Here is a 26585-nt window from a genome sequence, read left to right as displayed (position 1 = left end):
AGTTTATAAGATCAATTGAAAGGCAAAGCTTTATTGCTGATATTTTCGCTATATATATATATATATATATATATATATGATATTGAGGTTGAGATAGTAGTGCTTAGTGGAGATTGGAGATTTTCACTTTCACTTTTCATTCAGTAAAGGCGGGGCGCTACATCGGGTGTAGTCATCAAAAATGGTAAGAAAATAATGTACCCCATTAATGGAAGATATGTGGTAACTACCTCATATATCAACATGTAGTAATACAAAAGGTGCAGTAGAAAAAATTTGACTAGTTGGAAATGAAATACTTGTTTGCTGCAAGAGGACAAACAAAACTTTGTTTTAAATTTGAATTACAAATTTTAGATACATTATTGGAAAGAAATGACAGAACTTTATTGGAGAGGTGACCTAATCGGCGATGCCAAAGTTGCGAAGTTGACTTTGCCACTTGACGCCGTGCGAGTCTTGTGTTGGTGAAGCAATACAGGCCGTCTCGCTAAGTGCCCATGTACGAGCGAAGGTCTTGGATGAAATAAAAGTCAGAAGAAAAAATAATGAGACAATGCAAAGTCTGAAATAGTGTACATACAGAGATCAGGTTAAAGTGAAAAGTAGGAACACAAAGGACATTATAAAGAACGAGGGATGGGGAAAAAATCACAGATCCAATGTGAGTGATGGAAGCATAGGAGCCATCAGGTAATTGGACAGTATGACCATGAACAGGATAGGACTGGGTCAAGACAATGGGAGAACTAACCATGTGGTCAGTAGCACCAATGTCAAGAATCCATTATGAATCATTAGACAAGACAGAAGACGTACCTGGGAGAAATGATTTTGTACTACTTGCTTGATGAGCCATTGATTGTTGTGGAGTGACATTATTCAAAATTGCAAGGAGTTGTTGGCACTGATCAGGTGTAAAAGGGAAACTATTGGTAATGAAAACCTGGTGAGCACAGGGCTTAGCACCAAAGCCTGAGCCAAATGTAGAGCCAAAGTCAGCCTTGCAACGGGTAGGAGGAAATTCATGAAGATGGTAGCACTGCTCAGTATTGTGACCGTCACGACCACAATGAGTGCATTTCATTCGTTCCTTCTTCTGAAAACCATATCGATTGTCCTTCCTTGGAGGTAGATTGCCTTTTACAGCCAAGGCTATACCCTCAACGGCATGTGGCGCTGTAATGCCTCGTTGGCGTTCCTCTTGAAGGACCAAAGCATAACCCCGATTGACTGAAGAAAATGGTTCCATCAAGAGGACATGGCCACAAACAGCTACATATGATTCATTGAGACCCATGAGGAACTTCATGGTATGTTGATATTACTATAGTTGGAGGCCTTCCTTTAGTGTACCACACGTGCAAGATGAACTGGGCTGAAGTGCTGATAGTTCATCCCATAACCCCTTCAGTTTTGTGAAGTATGTGGCCACTAACATAGTGTCTTGAACAAGTGTGCTGATGTCTTGTTCTAGTTGAAACATACGAGGGCCATTCTGATGGAGTCCCAAGCTAACCCACGTACTTGATTGTTGTAGTGGCAGCAACTTGTCTCAACTGCTATTAGTAGTGGCAGCAAAGCAGCCCATGGCCCATGATCTTCACATGGAGGAGGTTGAGGAAAGTTAGTGTTAGTGGGTTAATAGAAGTTATATTGTAATAGGTTAATATAAGTTATATTCAGTAGTAATGGGCAGTTACATGAATTAACTTAATGGGTAGTTATATTTCATATAGTGGTCGTGTGTTAGTAGCTCTAGTATAAAACAAGGTCTAGATTGTAGAGAATTGATTATTGAATATTGTATTGACATTTGTCATTTGTAGTTTGTCTCCAACCCTAAGTGGATTCATTTGTGGTCTCTCTTATCCGAAAGGAGTTCATTATCTATCAAATATATTTAATTATGTTCAAATTATCAAGAGTTCCTATCAACTTGGTATCAGAGCCAGGTTAACCAGCCCATGGCCATGTACGAAGAAATTGAAGAGTTCTTTGATAAGCTAGAAGAAAGGTTCTGTGAATTCCAGCGTAGATTTTCTCAACCCTTAAATCAAGAGCAAACAAACCAAAGAATTGTTTCTTCTCCGCGACCTAGTTCCAAAGAGCATGTTCTCAGCAACCCCGTTCAAAGGAGTTTGTCTTGTGGTTCAAAGAAAACAAAAGAAAATTGGTTTGAGAAGAAGTCATTGGGTCAACATACGAGAAGACAAAGAAGAGTGGGTTGTACCGAAAACCATGAGCCCCCCATCCATTGCACCATTGAGCCAATCGTAGAAGATATGTCGTGGATCCAGAAGCTTCTAAGATTGCTTACTTTAAAGGCTTCTTCACAGGGGCATTCGTAAATGGAGAGAGATATACATCTCTAATATAAAGCTCTTAAATTCCCTTCATCAATTTCCACACATGAACCTTGAGGGCAAGGTTCCTCTTCAAGGGAGGGCGAATGATGGAGTCCCAAGCTAACCCACGCACTTGATTGTTGTAGTGGCAGCAACTTGTCTCAACTGCTATTAGTAGTGGCAGCAAAGCAGCCCATGGCCCATGATCTTCATGTGGAGGAAAGTTAGTGTTAGTGGGTTAATATAAGTTATATTGTAATAGGTTAGTATAAGTTATATTCAGTAGTAATGGGCAATTACATGCATTAACTTAATGGGGAGTTATATTTCATATAGTGGTCGTGTGTTAGTAGCTCTAGTATAAAACAAGGTCTAGATTGTAGAGAATTGATTATTGAATATTGTATTGACATTTGTCATTTGTGGTTTGTATCCAACCCTAAGTGAATTCATTTGTGGTCTCTCCTACCCAAAATGAGGTCATTATCTATCAAATATCTTTAATTCTATTCAAATTATCAAGAGCTCCTATCACATTCACATGGGAGAATCGTTCTTGAAGATCCAACCAGATGTTGCAAGCAAGGTTGCAATAAATAACACTAGTGCAAATGTCATTAGAAATGAAATTTAATAACCAAGATTTTACCATAATATTGCAACGACTCCATTGTGGAAAATCATTGGAGGATGCCACCATTGGAGAGATGGTTCTGTCAACAAATCCAAGTTTGTTCTTGGCGTTGAGAGCCATACTGATTACTCGACTCCATTCTTGATTATTCTCTCCATTAAGAGGCTGAGATACCAACACCACACCTGGATGTTCGGAATGGTGAATGTAGAGGTGATGGTTGGGATCTTGGAAAAGAGGTGTAGAAGGTGCGGAAGCTTTGGTTTCAGCCATGGTGGAGACCAGTTTTTTTTTTTTTTTTTTTTTTTTTTTTTTTTTTTTTTTTTTGGAGATAGAGAGGCACTAAACGACCTGTAGCTTACTTATGAAGTGTGGCCTGATGCCTAAACTACCTGTAGTTTATCCTGGTATGTGGACTTCTACAGATGGGCTTGGAAAAAAAAAAAAAAACACATGGAATTGCTTGAGGATAAGCTGAAGGGCTGGACCGTGCTAGCCCAAACAAAACAAGAAAAAATAAATGAAGATAAGAGTTAAAAAAAAAAAAAAAAACAAAACAAAAAAAACAGAAAAACAAAAAACCTTCTGGATGGGTTCTTGGCAGAACGTTGCTACAAGTAAAAAAAAAAGGAAGAGCAGCGTGACCTTGTTGAGGAATGGCCGCCGCAGGACCAACAATTCAGGATTTGGGCGTGAACCAAAACTGGTAGAAGCCGCTGTTGTCAGACCGGAACTATGGCGTGGGTGTGCAACGGGAGTGATGGAGCTGGTGGCTGGAAATGAACTGGCGGAACACCACGGCTCGGGCGAGGATCGGAGCGGAAAGGGTCTCTGGGCGAGGATCGGAGCGGCCAGAGCCTTGGGGCGTGGATTGGTGGCCTCTGACTAACGAGGACCACTGTGACGGGTGGAGAATAGGCCGAACCCAAAATAATCGGGCAAGATATTGCCGAGACACTGTGCAATAGAAAGCAACAGGTATGGGAGGCAAAAAAAAACAAGGCTCTGTTTTTCAATTGAAAAAACAGAGTTTTATCATTCTCTCAAAATCACAGCTACGCTCTGATACCATGAGAAAACCAGGTATAGCTAGTGATAGATGAATGGAGAAGAATACACTTTTATTTATATGTATTTACTTGATTGTAATCTGTCTACATGATGGGGTATTTATACAAAAAACTTGGGTTACATAGCCGTTGTGAATTAATTTTGTGATATTCTATACATGGAAAACATTTACGTAGAAGGAATGTGGACGTTGCTGGCTGGAGTTTTTCCTTACTCAAATGATTTGGGACCGTTGCTCATATTTCTCTCCTCAACATGTATTGAATATGAATTTCAAAGGCCCTAAACTGGCTGAAATAAGTGAATGCTTTGAAACATTCCAATAACATGTTTTGTTGTTTTTTTGTGGGGGTACAACTCTACTAGGACTGTGGACAAGGTGCCATTCCTCGTAGAAACAAATATGGACAACGTGCTGTTCTTCACATCGGTGAAAGCAGTTTCATGGGGTGTCTAATTAGCTTAAAAGGAGATATATTATGTTAGACAAGGACAAAGGATTGGGTTTGAAAGAATATTAAGTTCTTATGTATTTTATCTCTTAACATATACATGGAGAGATGTTCACAGTTTGAACAAAGGGCAGAGAAAGTAAACAAATGTGCAGAGTCTATGTTTAATGGACGTTATCTGGGTTCATAGTGACTGTACTTCTTTCTAGCGTTACCATATTTTGTTCATGCGGTTCTTCTCCATATAAACAATAACTTAATTCTGATAATGGTGAAAAGTAGTGGATGCCAATGCAGATGCAGAATTTGTAAATATAAAATTTCTTTTATGTACTTGATGGTTCAAATTGACTCTAGTATTACTTTTCAAGATAGTTTTAGCTTGATTCTATTTTTAATCCATTGATTGCAATCTAAGCTTCAATTGCAAAGTGAGGCATGATTTTTGTTTTTTTTTTTAAAAAAACACTATATGGACTTTGAGCATGAAATTCTTTGAATTTCTCTGAAGAGTTTTATTTCTAAAATCAACTCTTTTTCTGTATTATCTATAATGAAGAAAATTTAGGAAAATGTTCAAATTTCTACTCTGTGTGTGTCTTGCAAATTTCCTTGTGTGCATCCTTTTGGTTGAAACTCAAATATTAGGCATCTTATTCTGCATATTTTCCCTATATGATGGATCTTCTTGCCACACCAATAAAAGACCATTGTGGATATTAATTTGTGATCAATTATTTTTATGTCAGTTTCTGCTGGACAGAAAAATATTACATTTTTTTTTCTTTTTTCTTTTTTAATGTTTTACTCACGTGTCACACTTAATGAAGGTCAATGGATGGGGATGATGATGGCTTAAGGAGTCCTCTTGAAGAGAACAGGGATATGGGACTTCAAGCATCACATAACTTGGACTTGAACATGGAGCAGGACTGTCGCAGCCCAAAATTTGTCCACAGTAACAGCACCCTGTCCAGTCTTTCCTTAAATGATGAAGCCAGTAAAGATGCAGTACTAAAAATTGGTACAGAGTTTGAATCAGATGAACACGCATACAAATTCTACAACAAGTATGCCAGATTGGTAGGTTTCAGTGTTCGTAAAGACTGGGTAAATAGGAGTAAGGTACATGGTCAGGTGGTATCTAGGAAGTTCACTTGCTCTAAAGAGGGTTACCGGAGGAAAGACAAAAGAGATATTAGTGTGAAGAAACACAGAAGGGAAACTAGAACTGGTTGCTTGGCACACATGATCATTACTCGTCAGCCTGATAGTAAATATCGGGTTACACATTTTGAAGCACAACACAATCATGACAATGTAAACCCCACTAAGGCTCAAACATTACCGTTGCAAAGAGAATTAAGTTGTTCTCCAGATGCTGAAGCTGGCTTAGAAACTAATTTGGGCTCACACTCCAAATCAGCAATTGGATCGATGACAAGGCTATTTGAATTCCAGGAATCCCTTGATGAGCTTGCCATTGATTATGACAATTATCTTCAATCTGAAAGGTTAAGAGATATGAAGGAGGGAGAGGCAGGGCGTTTGTTGCATTACTTTCAAAGGCAGCACTTTGAAAATCCGTCATTCTTTTACACTACACAGCTTGATATCGATGACAAGGTAACCAACATATTTTGGGCGGATGATAATATGGTAGTGGACTATGACCATTTCAATGATGTGGTCTGTTTAGACACAAGTTCCAGAACAAACAAAGATTTTCGGCCATTTGTACAATTTTTAGGAGTGAATCATCACAAACAAGTCATGATTTTTGCTGGTGCACTCTTATACGATGACACTGTTGAATCCTTTAAGTGGCTATTTCAAACTTTCATAGAAGCGATGTCTGGGAAGAAGCCGAAGGCCATTCTCACAGATCAAGATGCAGCAATTGTTGAAGCAATCAATTCAGTTTTACCAGAAACGAGCCATCGCATATGTGTATGGCAGATGTACCAGAATGCTCTCAAACACCTTAGCCATGTAGTAAAAGATACTGATTCTTTTGCCAAAGATTTAAAGAGCTGTATTTATTACGAAAAGGATGAGGAGGATTTTATTCATGCCTGGGAAGCTATGGTGGACAAATATGGTCTTCAGCAGAATGAGTGGTTAAGATGGATGTTTAGAGAAAGAGAGAAATGGGCTGTGGTATATGGTAGGAATACTTTTTTTGTTGACATGAATGGTTCACATCTAGGTGAGTATTTATTTAATGACTTCAGAAATCAATTAAACTCTGACCTTGATATTCTTCATTTCTTTAAGTTTTTTGAAAGGGTAATAGATGAGCAACGATACAGAGAAACTGAAGCTAATGATGAAATGAGCAGATGTATACCAAGACTAATGGGAAATGTGGTTTTGTTAAAGCATGCCAGTGATGTTTACACTCCAAGGGCATTTGAAGTATTTCAGAGGGGATATGAGAAGAGTTTAAATGTTGTTGTTAACAAGTGCAGTCAGAATGGGTCATTGCTTGAGTACAAAGCAAATAAATTTGGGCAAGCGCGAGAACACACTGTTACATTCAATTCTTCTGATAATACAGTTATTTGCAGTTGTATGAAGTACGAGTATGTTGGGTTTCTATGTAGCCATGCACTGAAAGTGCTTGATCATAGGAATATAAAGGTCGTCCCATCCAGATATATCTCGAAGAGATGGACAAAAGATGGAAGGTCAGGCAGCATGAGAGAGAGTTATGAGTTCACCATACAAGATAATCCTAAGTTGGTTGTTGCTAGCCGCTACAAAAACTTGTGCCAAAGAATACTTAAGTTATCAGCCAGGGCTTCTGAGTCTGAGGAAGCATTTGAATTTGCTGCAAGACAACTTGATGAAATGATGGAAGGGGTGGAGAACATCTTGAACTTAAAACCTGAGGAAGCCCAAGCTCTCAGCTCAAGTAGCACAGGTGCAAATGCATCTGAAAGTGAACATGCAGAAATTTTTCTGGATGGAAATGCAATTAATGATCAGGATGAGAACAGAGTAAAAGGAGCAAAAGAGAAGGAGAAGGCTATCTCCACCATGAATGGAAAAGTTTCTCATACAAAAGTAGTTCAGAATATAGAAGCATCCCCACCTATTGTAACCTTCATTTCAAGTCCCCCAACAGCATATATTTCACCTCAAGCAACAACTGCAAATCCCATCATGCAGGTGGTACTTTGCTTATCTTTATTGCAATTATAGCGAATAATCCTCATACATATTTTGTGTAGCTTATATTTTTTAGGGCATAAAGTTTACCCTTGCAAATTGCATTACACAGGATATGTGCAATTTTGAAGCAAATCAGGTGGTTCAGTGTATGTACCAACAATCTAACCTGGTCATAGACCAGCAATCCAATCCTAACATCTATCAACCGCCAAACTTCTTCTCCAACCAACATGATGCACCTGGCCAATCTCACCTATTACAGGTAGTTATTTATCCGCACTTGCAGTTTGGTTAGTTTGAAGTATATATTGTATCCGACCTGTATATATCTTGTCATCCAGGAACCTCTAATCCATAACCCATACCAAGAGTCCGTCTCAAGCACCACTCAATTGAGGCAGGTAAGTAAAAGTAGAGGTTTAACAATGCCAATAAATTGGCTGACAGTTTTCGCTTCTTGAAGAAAGGGGAGTGATTTCCACACAACCCCTCTCACATTGTGTCGGTCCCATGCACACATGTGGGACCCACACAATGTGAGAGGGGGTTGTGTGGGAGTTGTGTGGGGGTTGTAATTTTATCATTTCTCCTTGAAGAAAACCCCTCTTTGCATGCTATTTAATTTGCTTCATGTTATTGACTGTAGGCAATGGATCTTGATGTTCAACATCCACATTCATCTTCATTCTTGCTTTATGATGACAGATACAGAGCTTCCAACGTATATCTTGGGCCTAAGTGAAGAATATGGAAAGTTATTCTTCTCTCTCATCATTGTCTGTTGTGTGCTGTACAGGTTCAAATGCTAGAGTTTGTAATCCAATCATTGTATTTCATATGCGCACCACTTAGTCGACTTCAAAGAATATAAAGGCAGTTTTACTTCATAGACCAAGAGAAAATGTAAGTCCATCAATGCTTACAAATGCTTGGCAAAGTGGTGTGCATATGAAATATGCCCTAAGTTGTTGGTTATAGTGAGCTTTTTGTACCATGTTAGGGTTGCTGCTCAATAAGTTGCCCCAGATGACATGTTCTAGAATGGCTATTGCATGTTGGAGAGATTTTGCAACATGTGCCTTGGTCCAAGACAAAATTTTATAAAATAATTAATAGCCCTAGTCCAACATGAGCAAACAAATTCTGACTATTTCATCTTGAGCTTGGGTTGAAAACTTAGAACCAAGATCAGCTTGTAAGCAACCAATTCAATCTTGTGTTGCCTGATCCGGGTTGAAGAATTTAGAACCCAAAATAGGGCCTTATTACTAGATAAGGATTTACTGCAATTAATGTTCAAATGGCTAGCAATTTGAGCGAAAGCTAATATGTGACCCACCTGTTTACATTAGTGATCAGGTAGCCCTTGAATTTCATTTGAGTTCTTTTATATTATATGTTCAAATTGCTAGCCATTTAAACAAATAATAACAAATAATTGTTGTGGATCAAATCCCGTTAATAGGCAGGCATCCTTCAACCCAACCTAAGCCCAAATTGCAGCCCTATTGTAGGGCTTGGTGTAGGAAATGTCTTAAGTGGAAGAAGACTTGACAAAAGAAAAGGTTAAATCTGATAATGGGGCAATGTGAGCAAAATCGCTAAGGTTGAACTTACAAATGAGGAGAATTCGTAGGACACGCCAGCTATCCCCAAATTTTAATAATGGAAGCTCAAATAAGAAATTAATACAAATAGGGTAGTTTTACCCAATAGAAATGATTCGTTTTTTTTTTCTCGACTTTTGAAAATCACCCCCCTACTTGTACTACACAAATCTAATGATGACTCTTAAAGGTAAAAAGATGAAAAAATGGCATGATTTCTTAAAAGTAAAAAGATGAAAAATGACATGAGAAGGATGTTGTATAACACATTTATTTATTTTATTTTATTAAAAAAAAAAAAAAAAAAAAGGTTCACGGACCCTTTAAACTACCTAAACTTATTATGTGCTCTCCAAACTTAATTTTTTTAGAAGAAAATACTTTATAAGTATTATATTATAAAATATTCCTGATGTTATTAATTTTATATAATTTTTTCAAAATTCACATTTATGGACGTCAAATATTAATATTATACCTCCTTTAACGCGTGAGTTTGTAGGAGTCAACGACGAAGGAGCCACAAGTCAAAGTCCGTCTTCGTTCAGTCGCGTCGGCACCGGCACCGGCACTGGCACCAATATTGTTTTCGCAATTAATGTTATTGTGGGCCCCACTAAGCCAACAACTTAACAGCCTCACTCACATGACCGAAGATTTTTTGTTATCGAAAGTGTCTTCTTTTGCTATATATTTATTTACCTATCGGTTTTCTGTTATTTATTTATTTTTATTTTTTTATATAGGTGGTTTTCTGTTATTGTTACAAAAAAACAAAAGGCCCTTTTCTAGTAAAGTCATGACTCATATATATATATATAAGAATAATATTAAAAAGGACGATTCTTTGTTCTTGAATTTTTATTTTTTTTTAAAAAAAATTGTTGTAATTTTTAAAATCATTATTAAACCTATAATAGATCACTATAAAATTTTGATCAAATGACAATTTTAAAAGTTACACCTATTTTTAGAAGGGCTCAAAGAAAATAAGGATTCTTTTTATAGCATTACTCGTCATATAAGCTTAGCGTTTAGGTTGCGTATGCCGCATGGTACAATCATGGGTTAGTTTTTAGATGGATTTTGATTGTCGGAATCCAATCAGGCAACAACTAAATTTTAGAAGGAAAACATAACTCAATGGATGGGGCTATATGAACAGTCAAAAGGAAAGACAGGGAACTCAAATTTTTTTTTTTTAGAATAAGAAAAAAGAAAAGAAAAGATGTTAATCAAGTCGAATTTCATCGAACCACCAATTCCTAGAATCGACCACCAACCAAACATCAAAATAGTTGGGTGTTCGGGTCACATGCTCAACCTTAATTATTTACCCATCTTTTGAGATATGTAATGTTGATACAGTTTTCGGTCTGGTGACGTGGTAGCTTCAAGTTCACTCTTTGGTCGGTGACCTGCAACAAAGCAAAGACCCGTTAGAGGTTGGCCGACGGAACCTCCTCTAACGTCCAAGTCAGTAGGAAGAGTAAGAGGGTAAAGGATCAAATTAGATGATATCTCATACCTCTGAACTATTATATATATAGGCCCCTTTCCAATTGTTGATGCGTGTAGATGAGGTATTGTGATTGTACAATGTGAATAATGACCAGTCATAGTGTTCTGATGCCCAGTAAGGTGTGCAAACATTAGGCATGGTGGTTTATACTGACACCTGATATGATTTTTGACTTGATTTGACTAAATTAACAAGTGCTAGAGATCCTAATAAATTCTGAGATTCTTGGTCATGCCCAACCTGTATACGATTCGAGCGCCATTGTGTATAACCGACCTGTGCACAACTCGATGGTACAATCCGAAGGCATAATATTAATAATTCCCCAACAGTTACAACTATAGCAAAAATGGTGCACAATCCAAAAGATAGACTAAACATGTTAGTCTAACTCGTAATACACGCAACCTCCCATGACCACAATGGAAGCATTGCAATTTTTTTTTTTTGGTAGTTTGGAGGATATTGCTTCAATTGACAGGTGTGGAGAATATTACAACTTACGAATTAGTTTGAGAAAGTGTATGTATATTTTTTCTTTATTCTATTATAAATTTAACAAAAAAAAGTGGACAAATATTTTGGATTTGAAACTGACCCAAAATTCAGATTTTGAAATCAGAAAATTGAAAACTCTAGTTTTAAAAATCGAAAATGAGATAAACCATAAAGAGTGTTTGATATGAGCAAAAAAGAAAAAGAAAAAGAAAATATAATGAGTTGAAATGTGAGTAAAGTGCTAATAGTACCCGACGCCGACTGGAAGGGAAAAAAAAACAGTACTAAACTACTAATAGTACTTAGCCAGTACTCAGTAGCCGAGTAGTTGAAGTTAAGTAAACCTGCGAACAACGCAGAGCAACGTGTGACGGAAGGCCTCAACCGCACGTCTGCCGACCACCTCAAATCCTCTCTCTCTCTCTCTCTCTCTCTCTCTTTCTCTCTGTATCTGGTTCAGAGTACAAAATCTGACTCTCTCGACTCTCAGTCCCCTGGCCTCACCTGCTTTCCAACTTCCAAACCCCATGGGCTTCCTCCGACGCCTCTTTGGATTCGTTTCCAAAAAGTCCAAGGATAAGAAGAAAAGGGGCTTCCCAGGAAGACCGCCAGACCCTGCCAACGCCCAAACGACATCGTCCGAACTCGTCGACGACCTGGACCCTAACAAGCACGCCATAGCCGTCGCGGCGGCCACCGCGGCGGTTGCGGAGGCGGCGCTCGCGGCTGCTCATGCGGCGGCCGAGGTGGTCAGGCTGACCAGTGCCGGTCCTACGCGTGCCCCCTCCGGGCCCCAGCGTCGGTGGACGGAGGAGGTTGCCGCCGTTAAAATACAGTCCGCTTTCCGTGCTTATCTGGTTAGTTTTATTCGTTATTTGTTTGTTTCTGCTCCTTTAATTCCTTTTTCCAAAATTTATTTCAAAAGATAACGAAAGATTAGACAGAAGGAAACGGACGCATGTGGGCAGTTATTTAGTTGCGGCCGGGAGTGGGGAGTAGTGGATGGTTGTCATTTCGCTATCAGGGATGGACATTAAACGGAGTTCATATTACGGGAGTCGTATCGTACGTGTGGAGAAGCGTTTGCCACGCGCGACGTGAACCACACGCGCCTCATGTTCTCATTAGAGTTTAATCGAGGCGACGGAGGCGTCCAGGTCCAGGTCCAGGTCCAGGTCCAGGTGTTAGCTAGGAATAGGATTCCCTTTTATGGAAGGAAGGGCATATCTGTCATTTAGTTATCTGTGAAACTGTGCCTAATCTATAATGCTCTCTCATTCATCACATCCCAACAGTTCCAGCCTTAGGGTTTGGGCCCAGTGCTTAGCTGGTTAGCCTCCTTATTAACAAGGGATGCAATCAGTGGTAATAAATAGTTGTGGTTATGATTCTTTTTCTTTTTTGGTTTTTTCAATATCACCTTTATCATATAAAGTCTTTATTAGTTACCGCCCTGAATTCAAAGTTCAAACTTCCCCTAACTAGTTGTTGAATTTTGTGCATTTTCATCGGAATAGGATCCTCTTCGTTTCAAATGAAATAAATGCTATCTATTTTATGGTCGTGATTTAAAATTAATACATCTAATGTTGTATATGATTTCACATTATTTTAAATTTTAAAAGACGTGTTAATATTGACTTCATATACATTGTTTGATGCACTAACTTTAAATTTTAACCTTAAAATGAAATGGAGATCCTATTTCCTTTTCATCAACTTTTTGTAGTTGGGTAGAAATTAGATTTTTTTTTATTATCGTTTTACATTTCAAAATTGGTTGGGACCGACGGATTAAAAGAGATACAAATATAATTTATAGCATTACTCTTATTTAAAATGGCCACCCCACCCAAGGCTTAATTTTACCAATTATTTAATTTTTTTATTTTTGACAATGATTGTCCAATGGATAAAGATTCTTGCTTGCTAATTTTCTCCTTCCTTTTTTTTTTTTTTTTTTTTTTGGTCTCTCTGGGTTGGTTGGTGTTCTAGCTGTGCTCGAATGATATGTCCCTGAACTTTTTTGTTTTGGGTGTTTTGGACCACAAATTTGAGCAACTTTTTCCACTAGATTCTTCTTCACTTTACCTATGCAGTCCCTTGCCGTGTGTGTCACGTGGTGAGCAGAGATGTTTTCTAATAGATGCTTATTTTTTTTTGAGGATGTGTCCCCGCCATATGGCAGAAAGAGAGAGAGAGAGAGAGAGATGATGATTTCATCCACGGCCCTGTACCCTTTTGAATTTACATGCTAGTCTAGTTCAAGTCTTCTTTAAGCTACTGCTCTCCAGCCCCACCATCCCATTTAAATTTGAATTTTATATATAAATATATAGTTGGAGTATGATCCGATCCTTTCTATTTTATCGTCAAAATTTAAAGTCGGTATATTTAATGGTATACATGATGTCAATACCGACACGTTTTTTAAAAAGTTTAAATAATATGATATTATTCTGTAATAGTTACCTAGGGTTTGAAGTTTTCTAATCAATGTTAAAATGCAGCACTTGGGTTATGACTTTTTTTTCGACTTTTGGGTGAATTTTCAAGGCAAGGAGGGCGCTCAAGGCACTAAAAGCACTGGTGAAGCTTCAGGCATTGGTGAGAGGACACATGGTGAGAAAGCAAACTGCTGACATGCTGCGGCGCATGCAAACATTGGTCCGTGTACAGGCCCGAGCACGTGCAAGCCGCACACACTTGTTAGAATCCTTTCATTCTACCAGCAAATCCTCCCACTTTAGTCACCGTGTAAGTCATGCAACTTGTTTTTTCTGCTTCTTCTTTGTGATGATCATGATCTGCTGACAAGCCTGACATGCTTTGTGATGCATGTGAACAAAAGATAATGAAAGCCTAGCTGTCACGTAAAAGGAACTAATTCATGCACTAGAAAATTCAAGAAATTTTGATTTCTATGCGCATTTGGGTGATTTTCATTTTCTGTTTACATCTACTTGCAGGTCCCTGCAACTCCGGACAGAAATGAACACCAACTTCGTGCTTCTAGTACCAAATTTGATGGCTCAATCTTAAAGGTATTTACTTGATTGATTGTGTAGCATCTTCCAAAGACATCTGTAGCTCCTCAATTATTTCACTTCTGTAAGTAAAAGGCAAATGCTCATAGATTGCTCTTTTTTTCTAATGGCAGACAATAGGGAAGAAAATATCAGTAAATTGTTCAAGAAGTTACTTCTCTTATAAAGTTTTAAAACAAACACACACACACACACACACACACACACACACACACACATATATATATATATATATATATTTCTGAGATCCAAATAGAGATTACCTTTAATTTCCTTGAAGGCAAGTATGACCACCTTCTTTTTGATAAGTTTACTTTCTTGAGGATTCTTGAGGGAAAGGCCAGAAACAGATCTTCAAATTCATACGTACAGTAGTATCAGGCTTCTGTTTGAAGTACTCTAGCTTGCATTTTCTTTTGACTGATCATCCGGATGGCGCGTAAATTCTCACAGCACTAAAAATTAATTGCACCCTTCTGTTCCCACGCACAGAGATGTGGTTCAAATTCAAACTTCAGGGACATCATCGACCTAGACAGAGCAAATGGTCGTTCAAACTGGTTAGACCGGTGGATGGAAGAAAGTTTATTGAACAATCGTCGAGATATTTCATTGAGAAATGGGCATGCTGATGATGAGGAGAAGAGCGACAAGATTCTTGAAGTGGATACTTGGAAGCCGCATTTGAAATCCCAACAAAGTAATAGAAGCTTTCAGACACCACAGCATTTATTTTCTTCTGATTTTAACAAGGAGAGCTTTAAGACATACAACTCTCCAATAGAAGCTCCAAACCCAGTTCCTACTCAATCTTCCAGGGAGCTTTTATCTCTGAGCTCTCTAACAGTAGGAAAAGATGAAGCAGCTGTAAGGACTGCTGAGAACAGCCCTCAAGTGTATTCTGCAACATCTAGGCCTGGAAGTAATGCCAGAAAAGGTCCATTCACGCCCACAAGGAGCGAGTGCGCTTGGGGCTTTTTTACCGGGTACTCAGGTTACCCTAACTACATGTCTAACACCGAATCATCTCGTGCTAAAGTTAGGTCACAGAGTGCCCCAAGGCAAAGGCTCGAATTTGAAAATTTTGGCTCAGTCAGGAGGTCTGTTCAGGGGTTTTGGGATGCAGGGATTGATTCAGATAGGGATTTTGCCCAACAAGCTGACTACAGGAACAAAGCTTATCCTGCCTCTACCCGCTTGAGTAGAGTTGGGAGTACTAGTTTCAAGTGATTTTTCTGTGTATGGCAGCAGCAATGCTAGAGTTGTAATTATTTGACATGAGTTTTGTATGGGCACTCGATGTTCTCTACTACAAGATTATGTACTCCAGTTTGTATATTTGTCGATCTGTGTGTTATGTCTTATGTTTTTTCCTTCTCATTTGAGAGACATTTAAGATGTTCCAGGCTCCTCTAACATCATGGTTCTAACTTCTAGGGTTTAGTTCATAGCTCTTGGATCAGTCTGCCATCTTCCATTTGGTGAAATGATAGATAAAAGCCTACATGAATATGGTGCAACTATCATGTGGACATCTAGGAAAGAAAGAACATTCTTCAGGAAGACAAACTGTTGTTACATGTTGTGTATTGAAGCTGGATGTGCCTATTGCATCCTCGTATTCATAGAGCGTCTTTGAAGAAATAGACCTTGAACAGGCCAATCCGTTGCACTCCATGTAAAATGTTTGGGAAAAGTAAATATATTTCTCTCTCAAACTATTACTCAATTTGAAATATTCCCCTTCTAAACTAAATATTTCATCAATGTCCTCCCACCAGAACTACCAAAAATTTGCAATGTACTCCAATTGACAAAAATACCCTTGATAAAAAATTCAAAAAGAGAAATAAATAAAATCAATAGAACATTACAAATTAGGTGTTAATTTGATGGGGTATGTTTAATTTTCCCAAAATATTTGGAAATATGCCAAAACCATTTTCTTTGGAATGCAATGTCACTTCATGTGGGAAGAGTACAAATGATTTTCCTACACAATTACAAGCGAGTAATGCTACATACTCAACTTTCATCTCATTTGACTTATGTGGCAGTGCCCATTTACCCTTTGATCAGTCTTTATTAAAAAAATAAAAAAATTTAAAAAATAATAGTATTGTCATATCAATAGGATAAAAGTGAAATGTGAGTTGAATATTTATAATTGCTCGATAAAAGCACTTGTAGGTATGGGTGTATATGCGGGTGGACATTAATCGTCCGCATCCACTATCTATATCTGTTATCCACTCATGCGGATGCGGATGTGGTTAACAAAAACCACTATCTGCATACCCTTTATATTATATTATCTTATAATATATCAAAATGCGTCTTTTTGGATTCTGTATAGGTTATATTTACATTAGTTTGGATGACTTTGTTGCTTTCTCGTGTAATACCTAGACAAAAGTAATGTGAAATCAATATATTTTCAAAAGATTAGAGCTTAATAAAAATCAAAATAAGTCCAAAACACTAAAAACCAACTTAAATTATTTTCAAAATCATTTAAAATTTGGCCTAAAAAAGGTCAAAAAAGCTCATTACCTAATATGCGGATAGCAGATAATAATTACATTTAATAACTGCAATACCTGCGTAGATACAGTTAGTAAAAACATGACACGAATGCAGATATCTGAAAATGATATTCACATTTTGCAAATATGACTATAAATATTACAAATAACCGCATTCGCATCGTATGTACACTCATTTTGTAGGTTAGTGTCCTGTGATCCCACTTCAGTGCACTGCCTTGCCAATTAGGTATTGCACACAAATGAATCATTTCATTGTCCTATAAGTTTTTTTTTTTTTTTTTTTGGATGAATAATCCTATAAGTTTCTTTACATACATAAAGCCATCTTCGACAAAATTCATGCAGGCAGAAATTTATGGACCATTGTGTTTTATTATTCTTCCTCTAGTGTCCCATCCTCCATCAATTTTTGACCTAAAAAAAACACATGCAAGGAGTAGCTACCACTGATTACTCTTGGACCTTCGTAGACAACAATGTCAAATTTTATGACCAAAAGATAGTTAAAAGTTGCTCCTTAGACTTTAATATCACTTTTTGTATGGTGACTTGACTTAAAGAGTTATGAATATATCATATATGCCTTCTCTTATATATATTCCATTGAAGTGAGTTTTAATCCGACCTACTTAATAAAGAGCAATTGAAGAACCGATAGACATTGCCGCATCAATTTCATAATATAAAATAAATATATAGCATTACTCTTTTTATGGGGATTAGATCCTCTCACTTATTTACTTTCGGTGGCCTATATGAGCATTTGGCCCCATCGCTAATTTGTCCTAAACGACTACATAAAGTGGCAAGGAATTTGCATTACCTTCCCGATCAAAAACAAATGCAGCCTTGGATACCCATCACAAGCCATACAGTTGAAATGCATGATCTGACGCTGCTGATGAGAGTGATGTAGACACAGCAATCTAGGAACGAGAAATGTTTGTCATTATTCTCTTTTCACTTCTTCTTTTTTTTTTTTCATTTCCGTATAAAAAATGTTTAAATTCACAATTTTTTACGTGTAAATTTTACAAATTCAATCGTAAATTTGTAAAAAAAAATGTGAAAAAAACAAAACAAAAAATGACACTAGACATATCTCTTTAAGAACAGCCCACGTCCAGAAAACATCATCGACTATATATATATATATATATACATTATTCTGTTTTTGGCTCTTTCTGAGTGCAATTTTGGCCCCTTGCATGCAATTATAAAAGAGGCATGTAACTTTGATGGTAGTGGTTACATCACGTGAAATGAAATCTTTATAGGGCAATCTTAGATGTGATGATATTCTGGAAAAGCATTATAGTTCATGTCCCCAAATCATTTCGCTTTTCAATCACTGTGAATGGAATTTACTAGACTTTACAAGGTAATTAACACTGGGAGAAAGAGAAACCATGTTGATAGTTTTTACATTTTCTTTTTCTTTTTCCGATTTTTGAAAGCCCACCAGAAAAATAAAATTGCTCGATTTGTGTTCTATATACATGCATACTTCCTTACACATTTCAAGAGGCTGATGGATCAGTCAGTAAGCAATCAATTCATTAATGCCTCAAGCACCACTTTTTTTTCTTCCAATTGCACGAGGAAAAAAGGTTATAGGGGAGGATTTTTTTCGCTTTTGATCCGAACGGAAGAGAGAATGAGAAATTTTATAGATTGCTTCTGAAAATAACATGCGAATATAGCCATTCCAAAAGTTGTTCGTGGTTTGTAGGTTCTACTCTGTAAACTTTATTTGGCGGCTGTTGTTTACCATTTGGGGAGATTGAGAAATGATTTATGTCATAGGAACACTCCACGGACGGAAGAAGCTCATGTTGCTCAAATTCAGTGAGAAATTAGGAGTAGACTCATGTTTAGGAGGAAGATTGAGCGGTCGGCTAAGTCTGTTCGTCTTGTTCAGATTTGGAAGTTGTAACTTTGTGTTTTGATGTTCTTTGTTTTTAGTTGGTGTTGTTTTCTGCTGTATGTAACAGTTTCCTGTGTAGTTTCAGGTTTGTGTTGCTCCCTGCTGTTGGGAGAGTTTCCAGTTTTTTGATTGGAGTGAATTGTAATTGAAGGGTTTGGTTATAAATGCTTCAGTTCATCCAAAAAAAAAAAAAGATGGGAAGCAGCTCACTTAGCTAAAACATGTGTACATCCGTTAATACAACGAGACACTTTTAAATCATTCCATCTTTCAAAGTATCATTTATTTTATATATCATTAATAGATAACCTGAATACTCCTCTCTTCTCTGCTCAACTGACGACAGGCTTCTTATTTGGCCTTTATTCTTCCATATATAATTCCAGCTTCATTATGTTTTTTTGAAACCCCAAATCAAAATATGCTGCATGATTAAATATGAAACAAAAACAAGTGTTAGAAACCCTGAATGGGCCAATTGTGCTTGTACTATATTTGGACCACCACACCATATGGCCCATGCATGTCAAACCCTACATCATTTTGAATTGGACCATTCCAGAAGCTTCTGGGTCTGCCTAGTCAGTTCTGTGTGAATGATGGGCCTGACGACTATAAAGGGTTGGATGGGACCCGTTAAACCATCAAGGTTGGAAAGGCTATGATGGTAAGTTGTGGCAATTCGGGTTCATGATTGGGGTTTATGTCATATCAAGCTGTAGGTATATAACTATATGGTCGAACCCAAATCCAACACATTAATTAAATGGATTAAATCTCCCAATCCTGACACAATTCATTTAAATAATTAAGTGACACGACATAACCCACATTACACAACTCAGAAAAAAGCGTTAGCCAAATCTGCGATTTCACTCCCTAAAAGAACTAGTCAATTTGAAACATTTCTATAATCCCTTATAAAGCTCAGTTTCACCTAGTCATTAAGCAATGCGGGACTTAGCACAATGAGTATCTTTATAAACACCAACTCTATGTGGACAACTCACATCTTCTCAATATAGGACTAGAGTGTTATAATCTTTATAAACCATCCACTCTATGAGGACTACTTTTCATCTTTCCAATGTGGGACAGGAGTGGTATATGTTTAATAAATAGATCATGTTGGATTGACCCGAACCAACAAACTCAAGCTGTTTTGACAAATTTGACCTGTTTAATTTAAATATGTTAAATTGACCCAAATAATTGATATGCTTCTTTTTTAACACAATTTCATATCTTATAAGTATAAATTATATAAATTATACATGATCACAACTAGATTCATGACAATCAATATCCAATTAACCATAACCAAAACCATAATTAATAAACAAAACCCAATTTCTCAATATAGTATCTAATCAAAATAATATTATAATCCAAAATTAAGTTCATCTACATAAACAAAATTAAGTCAATTTGAAACTTTTCTATAATCCCTTATAAAGCTCAATTTCACCTAGTCATTAAGTAATGCGGGACTTAGCACAATGAGTATCTTTATAAACACCAACTCTATGTGGACAACTCACATCTTCTCAATATGGGACTAGAATGTTATAATCTTTATAAACCATCTACTCTATGTAGACTACTTTTCATCTTTCCAATGTGGGACAAGAGTGGTATATGTTTAATAAACAGATCATGTTGGATTGACCCGAACCAACAAACTCAAGCTGTTTTGACAAATTTGACCTGTTTAATTTAAATATGTTAAATTGACCCAAATAATTGATATGCTTCTTTTTTAATACAATTTCATATCTTATAAGTATAAATTATATAAATTATACATGATCACAACTAGATTCATGACAATCAATATCCAATTAACCATAACCAAAACCATAATTAATAAACAAAACCCAATTTCTCAATATGGTATCTAATCAAAATAATATTATAATCCAAAATTAAGTTCATCTACATAAACAAACACGTAACAACCAAATAAAATAAGATTACATGTCTAATCGGATTTACACTTTAGGGTTTTAATTTTTTAAAGGTAAAAAGAAAAAGGTTTATACAGGTCACCCGTTGGTTAAACGGGTTGACCCGAAATTAACTTGTTCAATCATCGTATCTAATCAGATAGACTAGGTTTCACTTGAAATATATTTAATAAATATATCAAATTCACTAATTTCGTGTTAGGTTTGTATCGTGTCAAAAATTATCAACTTTACGAGACTATGACCGAGTGCATATGGTGTGTATTATATATGTGGGAGAGAGGGAGAGAATTACAGGCTGCAATCAGTATTTGGATCGATTGTGAAGCCCAGAGAGACCCCACAAAAGCCCGGCAAGGTGGCAATAGCTGTGGCATTGGGACTGTTGGTGGTAATGAGGCCCATCATGCATCTGCAAACAAATCTGTGATCACCAATAGCGTTCACACTCACCATTGCATCACAGCATGGTGTTCCGGGAAGGGGATCCGGTGAACCGTCCGAGATGAAAGAAGAACAAGTTGAGACTAGTGTTGTCACAGTTGAGCACTCTATTGCAGTAGCAGCAGCTGAAGCGCACGCTAATATTGTAGCCAATGATATAATTAGCACCCCAATTATACTCGTTGATGCTTTTTGCTTAACCATTTGATTATTGGATGAGGATCCCATCAACTTCTACTGAATCCCAGTTTCACATTAATTATCCTTTTATAATTGGGAACATGCTGGGTCGGTGTGCAATGAAGAATGTGTGCGCTCTTCATCAATTTTCTGTGACTTTTGTCCATAGCTCTACCCGTACAAAAATAATAGCTTCTCAAACCGCTATCAGCACGGTGTCGTGGTGTAGTTGGTTATCACGTCAGTCTAACACACTGAAGGTCTCCGGTTCGAACCCGGGCGACGCCATTTTTTTCTTTTATTTTAAGTCTTCCTTTTCTTTTTTCTTTTTTTCTTGATTAACCAACCCCTCTCCCTCATCTTGAATGCTGATTGTCGTGAATTGGTGGTAGTTTTTTTATTTTTGTTGATACGATTTTCTAGTATTAGCTATTATTTGAAATTTTCCCTCATCAAAGAAATAGGATAAAAATCAGAATCTATCCATCGGATCATATTGATCAAGTGTTGAGACAAGCAGATACGATGAACAAGATTTTAAACCAAACAAGCAGATACGATGAAGATCAATGGCTGCACATACAGATAACAATTGATTCAAGTTTTTCAGAACAGAAGCATTTACAATAATATATACGTCAAATATCCAAAGCTGCTACGAATTAGACATGAAGCAAAGACTAGTTTAAAAAACAACTATATATATATATATGAGAAGGGTTAATTTTCATCACAGTTCCATCTAGACGTCGGGACGCAGGCCACGTAGTGGCACCAGCGGCAATGATCATTCCCATGCTCTCCTCTGAAAAGCATCACTAATGCAACTGTAAAGCTGCAGAAACAATTCAAGTTAAAAGTGTTAATTTGATCCAAACTCATAAACTAAGATCACCAACTTCTCAAGAATTCTACACCCTGACAGCAACTTACCCTACAACCAGCAGAACAAGGGAAATAAGCCAGAAGGCGAATTGGTAAGGCTTGTATTTGTTTTTGAGATGAACGCCGGCGCGAAGATTCCGCTGCTCTAACCACCCGAACTGTGGACGGGGAAGCAGAACAAAGCCGAGGAGGAAACCGGTCAGAAATCCGCCGATGTGCGTGTAATTATCCACGTGTGGCAAAATTCCAATGCCGAGGTTGATGATAATGACGACCAGAAGTGTGATCAGTGCTGCAGCCTATTGGATGAAACTGAGGGAGAATTAGCAAGAGAAACTCAAACATATATAATTCATTACAGAAGTAAATCGAGTAACATACAGCAAACTCTAAATGCCATGGAAATTAAAGAAATTTGAATTTATAACCATGAATAACATAGAATTAACATTATAACAAGCTCCATAAAAAGAAGAAGCAATTGGCTAGCAAGGCTAACCTTGTTGGCATATATGGTCCAGTTTGTTAGAAGTTCGGAGAGCATTGCTCCAAGAAGCCCAAAAAGAGCGCCAGAGGCACCCACAGAGATGTTGTTTCTAATAAACAAAGAGGAAAGTATGCTCCCTCCAAAGCCTGACAACAAGTATATAATCCCCACACGAACTGCCAAATTCCAACAAGTATATCAGCTCACATCAGAATTGTTTTGATTATATATATGAAACAAGTTAAAGACCTTAATTTACTATATTGCAAGAAAGAAGAGAAAATGAAAGGATTGCTCTGGTTTCATAAGCTACAAACAACTACGCAAAATTTTCCAAATTTAATTTACTATCCATTAACCAGCAATATGTCTGAGAATCAATTTCAAAAACAAGAATGAGCAAAACGTACCAAACCCAAACTGTTGTTCAATGCGTATGCCAATGAAGATGAGGCTCAACATGTTTGCAACCAGATGAATAACACCAGCATGCAACCAGATGCAAGTGAAAAGTCTCCATCCTTGATGCCTCTCGACAACTCTAGTCCACTCTAGTGCTCCCAACTTCTCCAATCTTAAATAAATAAAAAAACAGCTTCAATTCAAACATTTTCCTCACGAATGAAGGAAAAGGACATCCGAACAATTGAAGATGTATTTATTTCGATCAAATTCTATAAGCAAAATTCCACTCGTGGTTCTTCTTTCAAGACACAACTTCTCCATCTCATCATGCACTACTTAAAAACACAGAAACAACCCAAGGATGATCAATCACATGTTGTTTCTTACCCAACAAATTAATGTTGATCATAAATTCTATTCAATATAACAAAAAATTCCAGCAACCCCACAGAAGGACTCATTTTTAAACTCATATACAAAAAAGACGAATGAAAAAGAAAAGGCAGGAACCAAGGACTGGCACAGAAACGTGATGCCACCCCCAGAAGAGTCAAGGAGAGTCATTTCAGCAAAGTTATCAAATTTCCACCCAAAGCATTTCAAATCTTGAAGACTTATAATTCACGCAGGCAAAGGATCATAAATCACTCCGAAATTCGTCATGAGCTAATCTGATTTCCGAAACTTTATTGGTTAAAGAGCAAATACGACATCGAAAAGCAAAAGATGAGGTTTGAGTACCAAAGTTTCACACTTTCAACCCCTAAAAGTCAAATCAGTCAAAAACCTTTGAAAAAGTACTCCAAAGTAATTCGAATTCATGCCACATCGATAATAATTTTAAGATAGCAAACTCTGAAAAAAAAATATGACATTAAGCTACGGTACGTACCAAGATCATTGAATTATTGAAGAAACTCTGTTCAGCAGATTCAACCAATTTTCAACTCAAAGCACTAGATCAGTCAAAAATCGAAAAATCTAACAAATCATTAACATCAATTTCATTCTCGAACAACCGCCAATATCCAAATATTAAAACTGAAAGAACTATTCTATCAATAAAAAACAGAAATTCTGTCATGGGTTAAAAGGATAAGCAGGGGAACTCATGTCATAGAACTTCACCCTAAAACATTCATGCAATTAAAAGCCCTCATTTGATCACTGATCATACCAGGAGTCCTAAATTAGAAAAAAAAAAAAATCAAAAATTAAAAATTAAATTAACACAAAAAAGACGAACCCATAACCGTGGATTGAGAGATGGATCAAAGAAATAAAATCACATAATCACACTCACACCAAGTTCACAAAAACAAAAATTACGATATGGATATGCTTCAGAAACCAGTTCCTTACGTATCAGAAGAAGGCCCAAACAAAGGATTCTCCTTGATAGGCTCGAACGAGAAGCGCCCAAGAAACCTTGCCAAGCACTTCCCCTTAAACCCAAGATTGTTCTTGGGACAATTGTTCACGTACATGACCACAAGAAACAGAGCTACGTTCGCCACCACAAACATGGGAACCAGCCAAGAGGTCCATTGGGTCTCCGAATCATCTATCAGATAGGAAGAAGAAGAGGCTGAGTAGCTACTTCTGTTTGCTCTGCTTTTCACTTCCCCTGTTCCTCCTCTTCCTCCTCCTCCCCCTCCTCCTCTGTTTTCAATATCTTCACCTGGCATTCTCTCTCGCTCGCTCTAAAAATTGAGTTTCTCTCTCTATAATTCTGCGTTTGAGTGTGGATTCGAGAAGATTAAGTTAGATGGAGCTGGTGTAGGGTTTAGTGGAGGGGAGAATGTGTGCGAGTGAGTGGGTGAGGAATTTCAGGTTTCTAACTGCTACAGTTAGCAAAGGAAAGCCTGTCTGTCTACATTTGGTGTGGAAACTACTACCGCAACATTTCTGAAGCGGCCAATAATAGATTTCCACGTAAGACAGTGGCATTTGACTGGGACAATGAACAAGCATCGTTTTGTTCTTCCGTTGACGTGGCGGATGTTTATTGAGGTGTCCGGTTGTGGGAGTACAATGGTTTGTAACAGTGGATTGCTGCTTCGAACTCTACGCGGTGTCTCGCTTTTACGTGGGTGTTCCGTGTTCCACTTCCATTAACCACAGGTTTCACGTTTCGCGGCTATTTTAACTGACACCGCGCTTTTTGAAACGTGAGGGAATTGGTTGATCGGAACCCAACGGTTTTAACCCTCAAAGGGTTTAACCCAAAGAGTAGAGTAATATGCCACACTATGAAATAAAAATTTCTGTGGATATCATTAAAAAAAAAAAAAAAAGCATTATATTTTATTACCAGGTTCATGTAGTGGTGTCCTTTAGTTGTAAAATATATATATATATATATATATATATTTTAACAATGACCGATGACCACATCAGCCTAGTGAGATAGGATTTAAATAATAGTATAGTATGTAGCATTAGTCTATTTTGTTTGGTACAGGGATGTTTGACAATACTTATTTCTTCTCCCTTTTGTTTCTCTTTATAAAACATAAAACACTCCAAATTATTTGGGAAAATCAATTATCATCCTTGATATTTCATTATTTTTGCAATTATACCATTAAACTTTAGAAAATGTCAACTTAGTGTATCCAATTTTCAAGTTTTTTCAATTTGAATCCTCACATCCAAATTCAACATTAAATCCTAACATAAAAACGAAATTTTCAAAATACCCTCCCTTCTAACTAGAATTGAAAAATTGTGACCCAAAGACCCACCGAGGGTCACGTTTGTGATCCATCGGTGGGTCAGACATGATGATTTTTTTTTTTTTTAAATAATTTTTAATTAATAAATCAAGGTATTTTTGTAATTTTATAAACATCTTAGAGGTATAAGGGATATTTTACTTGTCAACCGTTTGATTTAACTTTGAATTTGGACGAGAGAGTTGAAATTGAAAAAAATTAAAAGATTGATACATTAAATTGACATTTTTTAAAGTTTAAAAGTATGATTGTAAAAGTGATAAAAGATCAGGAGTGGTAAGTGAAGTTTTTTTAAATTACTTTCACATCTATGTTACATCAGAATACTTTTTCAAACCAAAAATAAAATACATTATCTAAAAAGTATTGACAGACAGGTGAAAATCCGGTTACGGTTACTAGTTATTGGCTAAAACTGATAACCGGTTGGCGATTTGGTATCTGGGTAGTTGGTTAACCGATTTTTTAATAATCGGTAGTTACATATTGGTACCCGGTTATCAGGACAAGTAACTAAAGTTTTTTTTTTTTTTTTTTTAAAAAAAAAAAAAAAAAGTCTTTTGGGCCCAATTTAGGTATTGGGCCTTCTTTTTTGGCTTTAATTTATACTTTTTTAACCTTAAAAAAAAAAATTAACTTTTTTTTTG

At 37.0% G+C, this 26585-nt stretch overlaps 4 protein-coding genes and 1 non-coding gene across 8 annotated transcripts in view; 3 read left to right on the top strand and 2 right to left on the bottom strand.

Moving 5' to 3' along the window:
- The first annotated feature begins 3548 nt into the window (after positions 1-3548).
- LOC133861778 (protein FAR1-RELATED SEQUENCE 5-like) overlaps positions 3549-26585 on the top strand; it is a 61930-nt gene continuing 38893 nt past the window's right edge. Inside the window, exons 1-6 of one of the 4 annotated variants that reach the window (XM_062297584.1) lie at positions 3549-4065; positions 5336-6714; positions 6802-7679; positions 7792-7944; positions 8024-8083; positions 8329-8809. In XM_062297584.1, the coding sequence (XP_062153568.1) occupies positions 5340-6714; positions 6802-7679; positions 7792-7944; positions 8024-8083; positions 8329-8424 (2562 nt within the window). In that variant the 5' untranslated portion in view covers positions 3549-4065; positions 5336-5339 and the 3' untranslated portion in view covers positions 8425-8809. Of the gene's footprint in view, positions 4066-5335; positions 7680-7791; positions 7945-8023; positions 8084-8328; positions 8810-26585 lie in introns of those variants that run through there. The other 3 variants (XR_009899075.1, XM_062297583.1, XM_062297582.1) reach the window with 3 other exon arrangements.
- Positions 11583-15736, top strand: LOC133861776 (protein IQ-DOMAIN 23-like). Its single transcript, XM_062297580.1, has 4 exons — positions 11583-12166; positions 13866-14066; positions 14279-14353; positions 14849-15736. The coding sequence occupies exons 1-4, from the start codon at positions 11837-11839 to the stop codon at positions 15584-15586; spliced, it is 1344 nt and encodes a 447-aa protein (XP_062153564.1). The 5' UTR covers positions 11583-11836; the 3' UTR covers positions 15587-15736.
- On the bottom strand, positions 21091-21447 carry LOC133860381 (putative non-specific lipid-transfer protein 14). The gene has a single exon (XM_062296001.1). The coding sequence runs from the start codon at positions 21445-21447 to the stop codon at positions 21091-21093; it is 357 nt and encodes a 118-aa protein (XP_062151985.1).
- TRNAV-AAC (transfer RNA valine (anticodon AAC)) lies at positions 21638-21711 on the top strand. Its single transcript has one exon. It is a non-coding gene; the product is annotated as a tRNA-Val (tRNA).
- LOC133859150 (RHOMBOID-like protein 2) lies at positions 21984-25022 on the bottom strand. The gene is made up of 5 exons (XM_062294470.1): positions 24563-25022; positions 23206-23369; positions 22808-22971; positions 22357-22607; positions 21984-22258 (listed from the first exon to the last, which is right to left on the bottom strand). Exons 1-5 carry the CDS (start codon positions 24886-24888, stop codon positions 22144-22146), a joined length of 1020 nt encoding a protein of 339 aa, XP_062150454.1. The 5' UTR covers positions 24889-25022; the 3' UTR covers positions 21984-22143.

This window comes from Alnus glutinosa, chromosome 2, assembly GCF_958979055.1.
Source record: "Alnus glutinosa chromosome 2, dhAlnGlut1.1, whole genome shotgun sequence".
Lineage (NCBI taxonomy): Eukaryota > Viridiplantae > Streptophyta > Magnoliopsida > Fagales > Betulaceae > Alnus > Alnus glutinosa.
This window is presented reverse-complemented; position numbering and strand designations above follow the sequence as displayed.